This window comes from Antechinus flavipes, chromosome 2, assembly GCF_016432865.1.
Source record: "Antechinus flavipes isolate AdamAnt ecotype Samford, QLD, Australia chromosome 2, AdamAnt_v2, whole genome shotgun sequence".
Taxonomy (NCBI): Eukaryota; Metazoa; Chordata; class Mammalia; order Dasyuromorphia; family Dasyuridae; genus Antechinus; species Antechinus flavipes.
The window spans coordinates 499,161,068-499,178,975 of record NC_067399.1 but is presented as its reverse complement, the minus strand read 5'-3'; the positions used below and the strand labels follow the sequence as shown (position 1 = coordinate 499,178,975).

Below are 17,908 nucleotides of genomic sequence, written 5' to 3'. Positions count from 1 at the left end.
GCTGGGATGCGCGACGCTGTCCGACCCCGCCCTTTACCCTCCCTATGGGAGGAGCGGGAGCGGCGCGGTGGCTGCTGGATGGAATGCCGCGGTGGTTGCCGGGATCACGGTGATGTGGCCCCCCCCGCCTTCCCCCTCCCCGGCTCGGGATGGCGGACGAGACCCGGCAGAGCAAATTGGCCGCGGCCAAAAAGAAGGTAAACGCTCTTGAGGCGGCCCCTACACTCGCGGGCTCGGCCCCGCCCCTTCCTTCCCCGCCGCCTGGACCCTGACAGACCCCCTCCCCGATCCAGCCTCTCCCTGGTTCTCTCAGATCCTCACAGATCCCCTTCCGGATCCCTTCAGATCGTTCTCCTCATCCTCCTCAGGTTTCCTTCGCCTGTCTTTGAAGCGCACCCCGTCCTCCCCTCCCCCTCCCCCCCCCCCCCCCCCCCTTCCTTCTCCTTAATTCCCTCAGGGTCCTCGACTTCAGTCTCGCAAGTCTCCGTTCTTGAACCTCATAGGTCCCGCGCCTCGAACTCCCCCCCCCTCCCCCCGGACTTCCTCAAAATCCTGACGCCCCACGCCCCTCTCCCGTCGCCCCCTTGGTGACTTTGGGCCCGTGACACCCTCTCCCCGGGCCCGGGCTCAGGCTCGTGACGTCAGGCCCAGCTGTTGGCCTCCCGGAAAGGCCTTACACTCCCCCCCCCCCCCCGCTCCCCTAGCTGGTGCCTGGAGGGAGATGCCCCCCTCCTTGTGTCGCCGCTCGTGGAGCCCCCCACCCCCACTCCCCCAAACTCGGATACCCCAGAAGGGCCCCAAGGTGAAGGCTTGGGCAAGCCAGCTGTTAGGCCTGCCCCACCCGCTCTGTGGGATTCCGACGCTGTCCTGGACTTCCTCCGGGCCCTTTCCAAACCTCTTCCAGCCTGTTCTACACTCTTCCTGTCCTCCATTAGCAGGGGAGGGGAAGAGGGAAGGGGATTCCCTTTGCCTCAGATCCAGATCTGGGGGTCCAGAGTTAAGGATGGTGGGGGCTGGAAGGGATGTGTGGAAGGACCCACACATGTAGGGGTAATATTATGGGAGGGGAGTAGATAATTTTTTTCCTCTGAGTAACTCATGGGGAGAATTTGGAATGAGATTAGGTAACCATCCCCCTTTCCAAGTTGTCATTATAACCTTCTGGCCTGGGAAAACGTACAGGATTTTTAAAATTACTACCTCTGGGAAAATTGTCTTTGAAACACACTTTCAGAGGAAGCCCAAAAGAACTGGAATGACTGCATCACATTTTGAGACCTAACACCGAAGATGATAATGATGAACAGTAATCTCTTAAATTTATCCACTTCCTTGATTTATGCTCTCAAAGATTCAAAACATGCTTGAAAAGTGAATGAGAGGATTGTTTCTGCCCAGATTGCAACTCTTTTGAAAGGTCCATGATTTTTTTCTTCAAACTTTTCTACCACACACTCTTCATTCATTCCCCTCTGGGATAAAATATACTTATCTAGCCAGGGAATGGAGAGGACTTAAAATGGGAGGAATGCTATTACGGTTGTCAGAGAAGTTATTTTTAAGGGGTGGCAAAAGTATTAGAGCTAGGACACTTGAGATTGAGTCCAGTTTCTCACAATTATCTGGGCAAATCATTTCCCCTTCTTTTACCAACTAGTTCTGAGGAACAGGCTTTGTAAATCTTAAAGCACCATGGAAGTATGACTTATTAAAGAAACTGAGCATCCGAGCTGTGAATCATTTCTCAGCACCTAGATAGCCTTTGGGCAAAGTTGGAATCCAAACTTAGCTATTTGATCTCTCAGCCGTAATATGCTTTCTTCTTGAGCCCAGCTTTTTGTAAAATTGTACTCTCCTGGGGAAGTAGTTGCCAAGAACTTGAATCATGATCCCGTACTCTTTCCAACCTTAACCTTTTCCTTCCTGCAGTTGAAGGAGTATCAACAGAAGACCAGTCCCAGTGCCCCAGCAGGAGCCAAGAAGAAAAGGAAAACAAAAGATGGCAGTAACCCCGAGACTCCTCCATCAGGTGGCCGACACTCTCCTGAGGATGTGAGTCTTAACTAGAAGTACTCCCTTGGAATAATGGAGAAAGGGAGTGTTATTTGAATTTGTGACCTGACTCAGCTGATAGTTTTCTCCCATCCCCAGAAGAAACTTTACAAATTAAGAGTACCAAACTACCCTTTCCTCTAAGAGATACTAACAAAGTCATGGTGGGAGTGAAGAAATATAATAGACCTGGAAATTGGAAGTCAAAGAGAGCTAGTTTCTTGTCCCTTTTCTGCTACTTACTGTAAGATCTGTGCAAGTCACTTCACTCCTTTAAACCTAAGTTTAAAGGAAGTAAAAGAGATGTACTAGATAATTTTAGACATGACTTCTGGCTTTGTTGTTTTAGGTTTTTGTAATTCTGTGAACTTCTCGCTAGTTCTTCTGAATTGTATTAATAAAATGACAAGGCTAAAAGTAAATGTTACGAAGGCTATCCCCAACCCCTGTCTATGGATTGGGTCCTCACTCTAGCTACCTTCAGTCCCCATCCTCATCCCCATTTCCTCAGACCCATCCCTTTCACCCTTCCCAACTCCTTCTCCTCCCTCTAAGCCACCTCTCTTTCTCTCTTCCTCCCTTTTTGTTTCTCCCTTTTCGCCTCTTATAGATTCAGGACATTCTGAAGGTGCTGGTGTCCGACCTTAACCGTTCCAATGGGGTAGCGCTACCCCCATTGGACAAGCGGAAGGTGAGACAGTGCCGAGGTCCCCTCTCACTGGCTTGCTTGCCCAGCTCTGCATGCCCCTAAGACTTCTCTGGGTTGGGGGATGACCTCCTGCTTGATTTTTCTGTTGCTGTCATTAATCCATGGCGGCCTGATCACTCCTTCACGTTCACCTACTTGGTTGGTTGTGATTTCCTCCCTCTCCCATCCCTTTGTTATTTAGAAGGAAATGAAATATATTCTGTAGCTAATGGTAGAGCCAGGAGAGACTTCTTTTAAAAATTTCTGTTCAGTTGGCCACTATACAAAATGTAAAAAATACCCTGGGTTTGTCCTTAGACCTTCTGTCCAACTAAGGTGGGATGAAATTTTGGATTTTTGAGAAGTAATGATTTGGGATAAGGAAATAAAAGGTGGATTTATATTGTAACTGGAGAGATTCATGTTAGATCTTAGAAGGGACTATCTTTTCTGTAAGGAAGGTGTGATAGTGAAACAGGCTATTAGGTATTTATACTACTCCAAACTGCTCCAGAGCACTTATAGGAATAGACTAGATTAAAAAAAAGAACTAGATGGTTATCTATCTGAGATGGTTTTAGTGCTTCCAGGTAGAGGATTATTTTAAATGGGGAGTCTCTTTGAGGTGCCTTAAAAAGTCTTCCCATAAAGAAATGGTCAAGAAGCATAGGAAAAAGAGCCTTGTTGGGTGGGCAGGGTGAGATACTGAGGTGTAAAAATGTAGGAGTGGGTAGAGAGCTTTGATATGAGACAGTGTGCTTCTTGCTACTTGCAGAAGAGGAGGGAAATTAAAGAAAGTGATCAGAGGAGTGAAAGAAGCCTGGGCAAATGGCTGCCTGAGTCTAAATTGTCAGGGGATTCCAGAGAACAGCACCCTTTGGATTGCAGCCCAAATTGCAGCGGAGTGGATGCCTCAGTGGAATTGAAAAAACTGCCTACTTAGCCTTGATGAGTGCTACCAGCTGTACTTGGGATACCAGTTGGCAGGATTCCTCAAGGATTGGGCAGGAAGTTAGACCAAGCCATTGATTGGGGGGAGAGGGGGGGCAGGAGAGGGAGGAGATTGCCAGTTCTGGTTCCAGTCTGTTCCCTACAGGTGAAGTTGGAAGGTGGACAGGTGGTGGTTCCCACCTTCTGAATGTTGGATTTCTTCTGCCAAACCAACTGGCAGGTGATCCACATCAGGAAATGATATTGGCACTTCTTTCTGCAGCAGCATGCACAAGAAATGATTGCCAGACCTGAGAAGTGAGATTGAACTTGGGCCAGATCTTGTTTCTGATGGTCATGGGTAAAAGGATGGAGAAGGTCAACTGTTGGCTTTGATGAGGAAGAAAGAAATACTTGGTATTTTAGTTTTTCAGACCTTCTCACACATGATTAGCCAGATAGGGAGAAGTGAAGTGCACTATCTTGTCTACTTGAGCAAGAGACAATGTGGTGTTAGAAGAAAGACCACTGAGATGTGTGTGTGTGTGTGTGTGTGTGTGTGTGTGTGTGTGTGTGTGTGTGTGTGAAAGAAACTCAATTCTGCCATTAAGGAGTTGTGAGACCTCAAGCAAGGCACCTTACTCTCTGTCTTAATATGGATCATGAAGGTGGCTGGACTATTTCATTACTAAGGTTTGTTCTATGACTGGATACTTGGTTTCCTTTCTTGGCCATCTCTCTCTCCTTCCTTTTGGGAATTCGTTTAAAATGTATTAAATACCTTTCTTAAGATATGGTATGAAGCAATGAACTAGATAAAAACCAAATAAAACATGACTCTCCCCTCATGGAACTGATAGACTTGGAGGGGAGATTAACCTTATACACAAGTGACTGCAACACAAAATAGAATATATGTTTAATAGAGGTATAATCAAAAGTACCTTGAGATTGAAAGGCTTTATGAAATCACTTGGACATACCAGAACACCCAATTTGGATTTCCTTTTGACTCTCTCTTCCTCTTAGCAGTTTCCTTTTCATTTCCTTTGCCCTTTATTTCCAAAAGTAGCAAATCGGGGTGGTCCTAGATAAAATTGTAAAATTTCTGGAAATTAAAGCATTGGTAGGGGAAAACATTTTGGGTGGGGAAGAGAACAAATGGAAAAATAGGTATTTTAAACCATCCTTTACAGATAATAGGGCAACTTATTGGTACAGTGAAAAAAGCACAGGATTTAGAGTGAGGTGCTGGGTTTGAATCCCAGTGTTGCCAATTACTACTTGCCCCTGTACTTTGGCTTAGGTCCTTAACTGTAGCATTTCTGGAACTCATTTTCCTTACTTATAAAATGAATAGCATTACATCTTTGTTAATCAATGACCAAAATCTTAGAAAATGGCAGGGCAAAACTGGGCCCAATGGGCAATGATCATAGCATATTTAAAGGAGCACTTCCATTTTTCCCACAGAAAAATGCCTTTCCTTTCCTCATCATGCTGAAGTTTCCTCAGACAGATGCATTTTCCGTATCTCCCACTTCTATCCAAAACTGGACTTGCTTAGTTAGGATAAAGAAAATCTTGTTCTCTTCTCCCAGTGAGCTTCCAAGAAGATGGGTGTCCCTTGGATTCCTAATATAAATTATGAGTAATTTGGGCTTTATCTGGAGTTGAATCTCTTTCATAAGTTGAGGCTTGGAGTAAGGGTTATTAGGCAGAGCCAGTAAGGGAAGGCAAGTGGATTATACCTTATTTTACAGAATACCAGATCTCCAACTATAATAGTGTTCTGGATTTACTGCCTCAAAGAGGGAAGGATTGAAATCTCTAAGATGCTAGAAGTCTAGAAAATGGTCTTTGATAGCCATTGCTGTCTTGCTCCTGGAATGGCTGTTTGACCAAAGGGATCTTCCTGGAGAGGAGAGGTTTGGGTGATGATGGAGATATAGTTGCAGTTTGTTCTCAGTACTCTAGTTAGATAATTTATCTTTGAGGAGAACTGGATCCATTGATCCCAGAAATGGGGCTGAGGGTATATAGGAAGTAGGTCTGCCAAGCATGATTGCATCTGTTTGAGTGTCCCTAAATTCACTACTAGATAGGCAGCAGAGAGAGGGATCCAGAGGGAGCCAGGGTCATTTCTGAAAGTAAACTAGATTTCTTAGACAGTAATCTCTTAGACAGTAATCTCTTTCCTTTGGCTACGTTCTGTCCTCTCTCTCTAACAATGTACCGGTTACAGAAGTTGGAGTCTTTTACTACCATCTTTCCTGTGTAAAAGTGATTGTACCATCCCTGCTCAGAACTCTGACCTTTTCTCACACATCCCTGTGGAGGGACCTGAAGATAGAATGGACACTCAGTCCAAATTCTGGAATGCAGCTATTACTTTGACTGTGAGGGTTATTTCCCTAGCAGAAAAACATCTCTTCATTTTTTCCCCTTCACCACCTCCCTCACCACACATTCCATCTTTATCCAGAGATCTGCCAGTGACCTCCTTCCCTGCATGTCCCTGTAACCCCCTTGCTTTGTTCTGTAACAGGCATCCAGAGACAGTGCTGCTCCTGCCCTGCTGCCTGCAGATGTCACCGTGCCCTTTGGCAGTGCCCATTCCCCCCGTACCAGTCCCCCCTGCCCCACTAGCATGGCCTCGCCTCAGGTTTGTGTTCTTACCATCCCAGTTGTTCATCATTGCAACTTTGTCCCTGACAGGATTATAACTGTCTGATACATATATTCCTTTGGGATTCTCCCTTCTTCCCTTTTCCTGGGTAGCTTGGTTCCCAGAGTTAAGGGATCTACTCCTTTGGCTTAAGTGAACCTACGACTGGGGTGAGACCAAGTCTGTGGCTTTCTATCACATTTGGCTGCCCTGGAATAGGAAGGAGGGGATGTTAGAATTAGCAGGGCCCATTTTGTCTCTGAGTGGTAATTATACCAAATTTGTGACCTCACCTTTTTTATTTCCTTCCCAACAGAATTGTGATATTGAAAACGGTCCAAGTTCTATGGATGAAAGCAAGTGAGTGTATCAAGGGCACATGTCTTCCCAAGAGGCCTAGGGGTCTAAGTCATCTTAGTCTCTGTGTCCTTTTTCTACCCAATTGTATTGAACCTCATTTTTGCATGTCTTCCAGATCTCTGTCTTCTACTGAAACTCTACGGCAGATCTCAGAACAACTCAATGGTCTCGTTTCCCAGGTAGCATGGGGATTGAGGTAGGGTGGCATATGGGGACACAAAGGGAAGGATAGTCTGATCTGGGAAGTTTAGGGCAGGACTAAAGAGAATACAGTAAAAGTGATTAATATTTATGATGTAGAATATTGTGTAGGGAGTCAGGGAAACTGAGTTCCATTTTTATTCTGTTTCTTATTGGAAGCTAGGCTGCCCAATGCATAAAATATTTGGACTTGGAATGAGAAAGACATAAATTCAAGTCCAGGATCAAATGTACCAACTGTGTGACGCTGATCAAGTCATTTAATTTTTCTCAGTGTCAATTTCCTCCTCTATAAAATAGAGACAATAATAGCCTCTGCCTTCCAGGGTTATTGGGAGCCTCAAATAAATTCTGTAAACATATGTAAAGTACTTGCAAACCTTTTAAAAAAAAAAATACTGTGTAAATGCTAGCTATTAGTAATAGTTGTGTGACCTTGGTTAATTAATGTCATCTTCCTGGATCTCATTTTCCCTTTGTGTAATGAAGAAGTTGGACTAGAGCAGGGACTCAACCTTTTTTTGTGTCATGGACCCCTTTGGCAGTCTGGTAAAAACTGGATCCCTTCTCAATAATATTTTTAGGTGTACAAAATAAAATCATAGGATTACAAATGAAACTAATTATATTGAAATACAGCTATCAGAATTTTTTTATAAATAAGTTTATGGACTCCAGGCTAAGAACCTCTGAATTAGAGGATCTCCAAGTTAGTTCTCTTTCAGTTTTAACATTGGAATCCTGAATGGATTAGTGTAGGGAAAATGGATTAGTAGGATTAGTTGGGTAAAGAATATGTGGGCCAGAAGAAAGAGGCTGATGGATTAAAGAGAAAAGGGATCAAGCTAATTAATGAAAGGGTGTGTGTGTGTGTGTGTGTGTGTGTCTGTGTGTGTCTGTGTGTCTGTGTGTGTCTATCTGTCTGTCTGACTGTCTGTGTGTGTCTGTGTCTGAAAAGAAAAAAATGAAATTGGAGGATATAGGAAATGAGGTCAAGAAAATCCCAACTGAAATTCTTTCTTCCAGTCCACATCCTATATCAATGGGGAGGGCCCAGTGTCTTCTACCAGCATGAAGGACCTGGAGGTAAGTAGCTCAGGGCTTTTGGTGGGCTAGGCTAAAGATCAGATTCTCAATCTTAGCCATAGTGAATAAGTAGAATATGTTGTATCCTATAAAACTGTCTTAACCATTCCCCATTCTAATAATTATTCTCTTCACTTCTATCCCAATCCTTCCTTTGTTTCTTCCTCTTCTCTGCATGCGCCTCAGAGTCGGTATCAAGAGCTAGCAGTAGCCCTGGATTCCAGCAATCTAACAAACAAACAGCTCGGTAGCAAGATAGAGGAATTGGTAAGATCCCAGCATGGTAACTTGGTCATAACTTGTCTCATCTTGATCTAAGTCTCCAGTCTTCTTTAGGGGCCTTAGAACGAGATCTCAGCCATTACTGGAACTAGGAAAGGATTTTGAATTTGGGGGTGGCAGCAATTAAAGTTCCAAAAAGATGATTTCTGAGGCATTAAGCATGTAGCATGGCTGTTTCTGTCTGCTACTCTCTTAACATTTCTCCCCAAGTTACTCCTTAGACCCTCCTACCACCTGCCTTTCCCCCACTTTTTCTGAAAGGCATTTAGGATATAGTGGAAAGAGCACTTGATTGAAAATTGGTCTCTGCATGGTTTCATGCACCCCTCTGTGTTTACGTTTTCATCTCTATAAAGTGAGGAGTACACTTTTGTTACGTATTTGAAATATGTGTTTTTTGACAGTTAATTAAAAAATAATTTTAAAAAATAGGAGGGGTCTAGACTCGATTATCTAAAGTCCCTTTCAATTCTAGTTTTATGATTCTATAATTTTCTTTCAGTTCCTCTTCTAAGGCTTGTATATCTGGGCTTGCTTTTCTGAGGTGGCTATGGTTGTCCTCTATAATGGACAATCTGCTGTATACAGGCTGGCCTCCTAGGTATATTCAGTAATCCCTTGGAAAACCCCAGAGAATTTTTAAGAAAAAATGAAGAGTCCAGTATAGGTCTCTCTAGGCCCTGGGAAACTTTTTTTCCCCCATCAGCCTTTTTTCTCTCTCTCTCTCCCTCTGTCCAGTGGCTGGGAGAGTATGGATACACTAGACACTTCTTAGGAGAACAACACCTTGTTTTTGCTCTTCCCACAGAAACAGCAGAACCAGGAGGCCCTGGATCAATTGGAGAAGGTAAAATGACAGCACTTTGTACAGGTGCCTTAGATTAGAACTTGTTGCAGCTTGGCAGACTTGCCATCTGCCCCCTATGATGGGGATTTCCTTTGATAACACATTTATATTACTGTTAACATCTCCTTTCTTTCACAGGAGAAGAAAGAATTTGAGCAGAAATTTGCCAAGGAACAGGGAGCCCTAAGGGAACAGCTACAGGTAAGTGAATGTAATAAAGTAAATTTCCTGCTATCCCATAGAAATTCTCCTCTTATTCTTCTGTTCTTTTTAAAGGTTCATATCCAGACCATTGGGATTCTTGTGTCAGAGAAGACAGATCTACAAACAGCTCTAGCCCACACACAGCAGGCTGCTCGCCAGAAATCAGGTAGAAGAGAGTTATTGTCCCCACTAAATGCTATCCTAAAGGGCCCTTATCTTGATAATGCAATTCCTTGATTCTGCCATCCTTCTCCATTCTGTAGTCCCATCCTGTACCCTTGCTCATGTATTTTTCTTATCTTACATTCTTGGAATAGGAACCTTGCTCTTATTCCTACCCCATTTCATTTTAGGGGAGTCAGAAGAGTTGGCCAGTCGCCTGCAGTCCTCTCGGCAACGTGTTGGGGAGTTGGAGCGGACACTTTCTTCAGTGTCCACACAACAGAAGCAAACTGATAGGGTGAGCTCACCTCACAGTAACTCCTATTCTTACTCCTTCATAGTGGTGTGAGTCTCATGTTCATGCTGTGTAACTTATTAGAAATAGGTCCTTGGATGAGTAGGCAATATGTGTTGTGTTATTTTGGAAAAAGCACTAGGTTTAGGTATCAATCAACTGAGATGCAATTCTCAGCTAGAGCACTGCCTATCTTTAGGACCATGGGAAAGCCACTTAATTTCGGAGACTATAAAATGGGTATAATATCTGACCCCATTTGCATTACTGGGTTATTAAAAGGTTCCAGTGAGATCGTAGGTATGAAAATGTTCTGGGAAATATTAAGTACTTTTTAATATAAAGTTTTATTATCAGCATGAATAAATAGCATTTCCTGAGTGTATTGCTCTTTGCTGTTGTGTGACTATTTTTACTCTTCTTGCAGTATAACAAGGAGTTAACTAAAGAACGGGATGCTCTCAAACTGGAATTATATAAGCACAGGTTAGTGGGTAGCAGATCAAAAAGATTAGGGGATCTCAGTCCAGAAGTGGGTAGGGGTTATGGATTAGGGTGAGTTCTTATGGGGAAGACTGACTGAAACCTTGTTAGAATCAAAAAACTTGTTTTCCAAATTGCTCTAGGCTTAGGAGTCCTACTCTAGTTCTAGCATGAACTTAATAAATTACTTCAGCTCCTGTCTCTCTCTGGGCCTAAATTTGCTAATTTGTGAAATAAAGGAATACATGATAATAATCTCTTCAAGCTTTCAGATTCTCTTAAGTCTTTGGAGAGGTTGTGGAAGGTGCTGTGTTTCTCATTGGTCCCCCTGATACTCCTCTCTAATATCTCCTATCTTTATCCCACACCGATGCCTGTCCCAGCAAGAGCAGTGAGGAGCTGAAGCAGCAATACTCAGAGCTAGAAGAGAAGCTCCGGGTGCTGGTGGCAGAGAAGGCAGCTACACAGATGGAGGTGGAGGAGCTGCATAAGAAATTGGAGATGACAGAGCTGATGTTGCAACAGGTAACAAAAGGGAAGGCATTTCACGGAACCCAAGCCTCTCGGCCATTTGTCCAGCTCCAGAATTCTGAGATGGGCCTGGGTTTTGAGCAGCAGACAATAGAGAGAAGCTAGAGATCACAGGTGCTAAAGGTCATTTAGTTCATACCTGAATAGGAATCTCTTCTGCTGTGTTACTAATAAGTTTCAATGACATTTAAAAAGCCTCCACTTATTCCTCAAAAACTCACCTGTTCCTGACATAGCCCATTCCATTTATTTTTATTACTCTTATTGTTGAGTGTTTTGCTTATATTGAGCTATAATCTGCTGCCCATTATCTTTGACTCACTGCTCCTTATCTTGGCCTCTGAGACCAAGTTAATGAAGCCAAAGACAGCTATCATGTCCCCTCTCAGTTTCTTTTTTCCAGGTTAAATATCCCTAGGTCTTTAAACAAATCCTTCTGTGACATGTTTTCAAGTCCCTTTGTGGCCCTCCTTTTGATATTCTCTAGTTCAGAAGTTCTTAATTATACATTTCTGTATTTCTTTTGTAATTCTATGTATTTCCTTTTACACATTTTAACAACCTTATTTTGAGAAGAGGTCTAGGGATTTTTGCTTCAGGAGTTTGTAATGTAAAGAGAAGAATCCCTGGTCTAGTTAGTGCCATTCCTAGAATGTGGTGCCCAGAACTGGATGTAATAAACTATATGCTGGCCAAGTGTAATGGGTCTTATACTCCCTCTTTGTGGACGCTGCTTCTGTCAATGCAACCCAAGTTCATATGAGCATTTTTGTGCTTGCCTTGTCACATAGTTGATTCATCTAGCTCAGAGTCTGAAAACACTCTCTTTCTCTCTTTCTCTCTCTCCCTCTCTCTCATATGGGCCACTGTCTAGATGTGGTTCCTACTCTGCCATTGACTAACTTTGCAGCTTGGGCAGGTTATTCCCCCATTGTTTTGTCAGCTCTAAATTGGATCTCTGTTCCATCTGACTTAGAGGTTGTAAAGCGGGGTTTCACTAACTGACCTTTCATCTCAACAGTGGCCCTGGCTCTGACCCTCTCTGATTTCTCTTTATCCAGTTCTCCAGTCAGTCGGGTGCTCCTGATAGTAACCAACAGCTGCAACAGGCCCTAGAGGAGCGAATGCAACTGGAGACCCATGTGGGCCAGGTGAGCAGGACAGAGATGAAAAAGGTTAATTCCTAGATGATTAGCATTACCCATGGCCATCCCCCTTCAACTTATTTTCCTTCCTTTCTTCCAGCTGTTGGAATCATTGCAGCAGCTCCAGGCAGAGAGGGACCAGTATGCAGAGAAGCTAAAGGAGGAGGGCACCATCTGGCAACAGCGGGTACAGCAACTTTCAGAACAGGTTGGCACTTCCAAATAATCTGAGGACTTTGCAAGAAGGGAACAGCTTGGGATTGATGGGAAGGTGAAGATTGGGAGAAGTAAAACTTCATGTCCTTATCCTTCCCTTCATCATCTGTTCTTACTATGTTGTGGGCAGGTGCGGATTCTGGGGGAAGAGAAGGAATACAGTGTGAACCAGGTGCACGAGCTAGAGACCAGTTTGGCTGAACTGAAGAGCCAGTCTGGTAGGCTGGGGCTAGGAAAGCAAGGGAGGGTGGTGAGGGTCGGGAACACATGAAATAATGGGTGAATAAAACATTAGGAGGGAGCATTGAAAACACTGGTAGTCAGATGCTGTGTTCTCCTTGGGTTCTCCCATCCCTTTTTGTAGCCAGCACTTAGCAGTGCCCTAAGAGTTTTGGATGGGAAAGCAAGGCAGGGAGCCCTTCAATGTCAAGAGATTAGAAATTTGGGGTCTAGCTAGAATCCACAAGCCTAGCATCCAGCCCTCCCTCAGTATTGCACTCAGGAATCCCATAGACATTTCTATTCAGAATCATAACCCTCTTTAGGATTGAAGATAGAAATCTTGTATTTGTTATTAATGCCTTATTACAGGCTGTTTGTGATTTGAACTTTAAGAAAATCTCTTAAATAACTTGGCTAGGTAGAAATATTCTAACTTGGCAAATTATCTGGCTTCAGCCAAGAATCAGAAGACCTTTCACCAATGGACTGAATAATGTTGGACAAGCCTTTTCTCTCTAAGCCTCAGTTTCTCTGTTTATAAAATGGGGGTGATAACATTTACCCTACTTCATATGGCTATGAGAATAAAAATAAAATGAAATAAGAAGTAAAAATTTACTTGAAAAAAAACTAGAGTTTTAGAGTAGTTTTAAGAAGATTCTTTAAAGTACTTTTAAGAGTTACTGCTTCTCTCAGATTTTGCTCAAAGCCCTTGTCCTTTGTGATGTGTCCCCAAGGGATAGGGACATTTGGATGCTAGGCTCTCTGATAGTAGTCAGAGCCCAAACAGTAAGGAATGGGACCTGATGGCTAAGGGACTGAAGGAAAGTCTTATGTGCCTGAAGATGGGGAGCAATTAGAAGTTCTTTAGAAGTTCTTATGCTTCCTTTAACTAGCAGTACCCCCAGCTCCAGAGCCCCCAAGTGGACCCTCGGAGGCAGAGCTAAGATTGCAAGAAGAGGCAGAGCAACTCCGGAAGGAGGTTGAGGGCCTAGCAGGGCAGCTCCGGGCCCAGGTACAGGACAATGAGGGCCTCAGCCGTTTAAACCGAGAGCAGGAAGAGAGGTTGCTGGAACTGGAACGTGCAGCTGAGCGCTGGGGGGAGCAAGCAGCCGAGCGGGAACAAATCCTGGAAAGCATGCAGAGTGACCGCACTACCATCAGTCGGGCCCTCACCCAGAATCGGGAACTGAAGGAGCAGCTGGCAGAGCTACAGAACGGCTTTGTCAAACTAGTACGTGAGCCATCTATCTGCTCTCTCTTTTCCTGCCTACTTTTCCTTCTACACTAAGATCTTAGAGTTAAAGAATACTAGTTCTGGAAGGGATCTTAGCTAGTTGAATCTAATTGAACAACTTCATTTTATTTAGAAAGCCAAAGTTGGAAGGTAAAAGTCACTTGAGCATAAAGCTAGTAAGTGACAGTGCCAGAATTAAATCTTAGATCTCCTGGCTCCTAGTCTGCTCTCCTATCCACACATGAACTCCCCTTATTTCTCAGATCCTGTGGGAACTTTTCTTCCATGAACCTTACTTATTTTCAAAACTCTTCTGTTGCCAAATCTGACAAGAGACTCTCATGCCAACCTCAGTGACCCTAATGTACACAGTATATGGTTCCTTCCTCTATGGACTGAGTTGGTACTTGATTCCTAGTAATTGCTTCTTTATCCCTTTAATTTCTCCAGACCAATGAGAATATGGAGGTAACAAGTGCTCTGCAGTCAGAGCAACACGTCAAGAAGGAACTTGCCAAGAAGCTGGGGCAGCTACAGGAAAAGCTGGGGGAGCTTAAGGAGACGGTAATGCCTTGGAGCATCTGAAATTGATAAGCATCCTTTGGGAAGCATGTGTGGAGCATTATATGGGGCCAATAGGATGGGGCTAGCTGGACAGAGAGAAGCAAACACATAAGAACCAGGCACCATTCCCAGTTATGTAGGTACACAGAGGTATTGGTTGCAGACAAAGGACGGTCAGATATGTTTGAATGAATCTGATTCCAGCTTGTGGGAGGGACACAATGATTTGGATGAAAAGGGGGTCCCTGTGGGGAGGGACTAGAAAGTAAAGATTTCATTAGCGAGATTTGAGTTCCTGGAGGGCTGGTAAACCATGGAGGCAATAAGTAGTGAAGGCAATCTCTAGAAAGCTGGCTCAGCCATTGTTGCATCTTTCTATGCTCTAAAAATGTGAAAGAAAAGCCTATCCTGTGGGAGGGCTCTATACAAGACAAGGTGAGAGAGTGAAGATCAGGCTGGACAGAGCTGTGGACAAGGCCTCCTACCCCCACTGCTAAATGAGTGCTGGACCTCAGTGGTGCTCTTTCATAGATGGAGTTGAAGAACCAGGAAGCCCAGGGACTCCAGGAGCAGCGGGATCAGTACCTGGGCCACCTGCAGCAATATGTGGCAGCCTACCAGCAATTGGCTGCTGAGAAGGATGAACTCCACAAGCAGTTCCTTCTGCAGACCCAGCTTATGGATCGGCTGCAGCATGAGGAAGTGCAAGGAAAGGTAGCGGCTGACTTGGCCCGCCAGGAACTGCTACAAACACAGGTAAGAGGGTTTTGATTCCCTCCCCAAGGGACAGGGAGTAGGGGACTCAAAAGCTAACATCATCCCTTCCCCCACACAGGAGCGCCTGGAGGCTGCTAATCAGGAAAACCAGCAGTTGCAGGCCCAGCTCCACTTTACGCCAGGACCCAGGGAAGGTGAGGGGTATTTACATTCCTTCTAGGAGATGGCAGAAGGAGGGGGACATTTCCTAGAACTATAGATTGACCAATAGAACTAGAAGAAACTTTGGGGATTACTTTGAATAGTTCCCTCATACAAATAAATAACTTGGAACCGAGTGTGAAACAATCTGTCCAAAGATATAACAGCCATCTTGTAGCTAGGTCTAGGATTAGAATCCTGTTTGGCATTAAATGCTTTTCCTACTATACCATGGCTGCCTCTCCGAATGTCCCCAACAGGAGATGAATTAGTTGTTGAAGAAGAAATGGAGGATGCTCCTCGACCAGCATTAAGCATTCCTGAGGACTTTGAAAGTCGGGAGGCCATGGTGAGCATGATTTTCTTCCTGTTCACCAGCTCTATAATAGGTTTTTCTATACTCTTCAATCTAAGATTCCCAAACCCATCAGACTGCTTTCCTTGTAAAAGGTATCTGCTCCATAGCCTTTTCCTCCACTCTGACAGTCCTTTTTGCCCTTGTTCAAAACTGCCGATGCTGGTACTCTTCACCAGCTTCTCCACTCCTGCCTCTCTGGCCCCAGGTAGCATTCTTGAACTCAGCTTTATCAAGTATGGAAGAAGAGAGGAATCGGCTGTGGCAGCAACTGAAGGAACAGCGACTACGATGCCGGCATCTGGCACAGGAGATGGCCCAGCCCCAGCCACAGCCTAGCCCTTCCTCACTGAGTGGGGACAATGTGCCCAGGGAAGTGCACCAGGCACTGCAGGCTGCTATGGAGAAGTTGCAGGTGAGGTCTCAAGGTGTACAGAGAGGAGAGTTAGGAAGCCAAGTTTGGTGTTTTTGCAATGTGGAACTGACCCTTTTTGGGGCCCTAGGCCCGATTCACAGAACTGATGCAGGAGAAAGTGGATCTTCAGGAACGAGTGGAGGAACTGGAGCATCGGTGCATCCAGCTCTCTGGAGAAACAGACACTATTGGTGAGGAGAGGCATTAGGAACAGAGTGAAAGAAGGATGGGGAGAGGGTAGGGGAAGGATAAAATTAGGTATCAATGGTGGGGACAGATATGACTGATGGGGAAGATAGATACAGAGGGAAGCCAGAGAGTTGTGATGACATAAGCAAGCTAAATGGTCCTTTATCAGGGAGCTTGGGGTGTTGAAGTCTCACCTGATTCTGATAACCTCCCATCCCCACTCCAGGTGAATACATTGCACTATACCAGAGCCAGAGAGCTGTGCTAAAGGAGAGACATCGGGAGAAAGAGGAATATATCAGCCGACTGGCCCAGGACAAAGAAGAGATGAAGGTTAGCAGGCTCTGCCTTCCTGGGGAGGGAGGACCCCAGGCTGCCCTCTTTTTTCTCAGCATCTTTGTCCACCTTCATACTTAAATTAGGGAGTGGAGTCAAGCCAGGAGGAGCCCAGTAGCTTAATTTCTCCTCTCGTTGCCAGATGAAGCTTCTAGAACTGCAGGAGTTGGTGTTACGGCTGGTGGGTGAGCGAAATGAGTGGTTCAACAAGTTCCTAGCTGTCACCCAGGCACCTTCAGGGCCTGCTGGGGAGAGCAGCCCCAACCCTATCCCTGAAAGCCACCTGGATCTCAGTCTTCCTGACAAAGAGGGTGAGTAGAATATGGGAAAGCAGCTACAGGGCTTAAGAAAAGAATAGCAATGGGGGCGTGAATTATAAGCTGCCAAAATATCTTAAAACCCTGTCTCTTCCAGGCCTTCGGGAAGTAAGCCTAGCAGATGAGACAGAGCTTGTGTCTGCTGTGAGTGAGCCCCCCTTGAGCCAACCTCGCCCAGATGATCCCACAGCCCAACAGATCATGCAGTTGTTGCGGGAGATCCAGAACCCCAGGGATCGAGCAGGGGGCTTGGGAGAAAACCCTTGTATCCCTTTCTTCTACCGAGCTGATGAGAATGATGAGGTCAAGATCATGGTGATCTAACAGTGGGGTGGTAGGAGGAAATGGACTGGACCCTAACCCAAGGGCAGCAGAACCTTTTGTCCCCCTCATCTCCAACTCTAGAATAGCTAGGTGGATTCAAGGGAATGATGGTCCCCTTCTCCATCCCTGGCATCTAGAGTGGGGAAGGTGCACAGGTTAGCGTGAGGCCCCTTGATGCCCACCCCACAGGGCTGTTTATCCTAACCTAGGCCTGAGTCTTATTTCGTTCCAGCCAAAACAGAGAGCAAGTGGCTGAATAAAGGCAGTTTGTTTGGAAGGCCTGGGGCTTGGCTTACCTCTCTGGGGGACAGGGAGTGGCTGGGAGTACTTGGTGGGTGTGGGGCAAAAAAGTACAAACTTATCCAAGTTGGCATCTCATCTTGGATCTAGGAGTGGCAATAGACAGCACTTTTGATGGGCATCAGGGTGAGCAAGGCTTGCAGTGGGTAATGGGATGGGACAGCAAAGCGGGCAGAGACTCCATTGAGCAAGGGAGCAAGCTTTATGGCCCTTGAGTGTACATACTGTATCTGTGTAACATTTTGTATATTCTGGGGGGGTGGGCCAACAGAGGGCAGACACCCCTGAGCAGGCTACCACCCTGTATGATAGAGTTGAAGCAGGACAGGTTTACTATGGAGCAATGTTCTAATAATTATTTGGGGGAATAGGGAAACTATTTATTGGTGGCACAATACAGGGAAAGGAAGAGGTGACGGGGTTCTAGTTCCTGGGTGATTCGACTCCTGTTTCTTTTGCTTTTCTCTTTCGGAATAAATGAATTCAGCCAATGATGTCAGTTCTGTGTCTTCTTGCTCTGTCTCTCCTAGACTAGTTTATCATTAGGTCTTCTAGCTGACCATGTCATTCCCAGGATCATG

At 45.0% G+C, this 17,908-nt stretch overlaps 1 protein-coding gene across 4 annotated transcripts; it reads left to right on the top strand.

The window, feature by feature from the left end:
- The first annotated feature begins 54 nt into the window (after positions 1-54).
- Positions 55-17,821, top strand: GOLGA2 (golgin A2). 4 transcript variants are annotated; one of them, XM_051980094.1, is made up of 27 exons: positions 55-197; positions 1,930-2,052; positions 2,663-2,743; positions 6,219-6,335; positions 6,655-6,698; positions 6,814-6,877; positions 7,926-7,985; positions 8,172-8,252; positions 9,076-9,114; positions 9,253-9,315; positions 9,391-9,484; positions 9,672-9,778; positions 10,203-10,261; positions 10,642-10,783; positions 11,851-11,940; positions 12,035-12,142; positions 12,281-12,368; positions 13,272-13,606; positions 14,060-14,173; positions 14,705-14,929; positions 15,009-15,084; positions 15,352-15,440; positions 15,655-15,861; positions 15,950-16,052; positions 16,277-16,383; positions 16,529-16,697; positions 16,801-17,821. In XM_051980094.1, the coding sequence occupies exons 1-27, from the start codon at positions 150-152 to the stop codon at positions 17,025-17,027; spliced, it is 3,060 nt and encodes a 1,019-aa protein (XP_051836054.1). In that variant the 5' UTR covers positions 55-149; the 3' UTR covers positions 17,028-17,821. The 4 variants fall into 4 exon arrangements, with proteins under 4 accessions (XP_051836054.1, XP_051836052.1, XP_051836055.1 ...); XM_051980092.1 differs by having other exon boundaries at positions 13,269-13,606; XM_051980095.1 differs by lacking the exon at positions 2,663-2,743 and having other exon boundaries at positions 13,269-13,606.
- Positions 17,822-17,908: the final 87 nt, after the last annotated feature.

Coding starts and splice junctions, on each gene's coding strand:
- GOLGA2 (XM_051980092.1), top strand. CDS start 150: ATGGCGGACGAGACCCGGCAGAGCAAATTGGCCGCGGCCAAAAAGAAG. Junction 6,878..7,925: donor TCAATGGTCTCGTTTCCCAG/GTAGCATGGGGA, acceptor TCTTTCTTCCAG/TCCACATCCTATATCAATGG. Junction 14,930..15,008: donor AGGAACTGCTACAAACACAG/GTAAGAGGGTTT, acceptor TCCCCCACACAG/GAGCGCCTGGAGGCTGCTAA.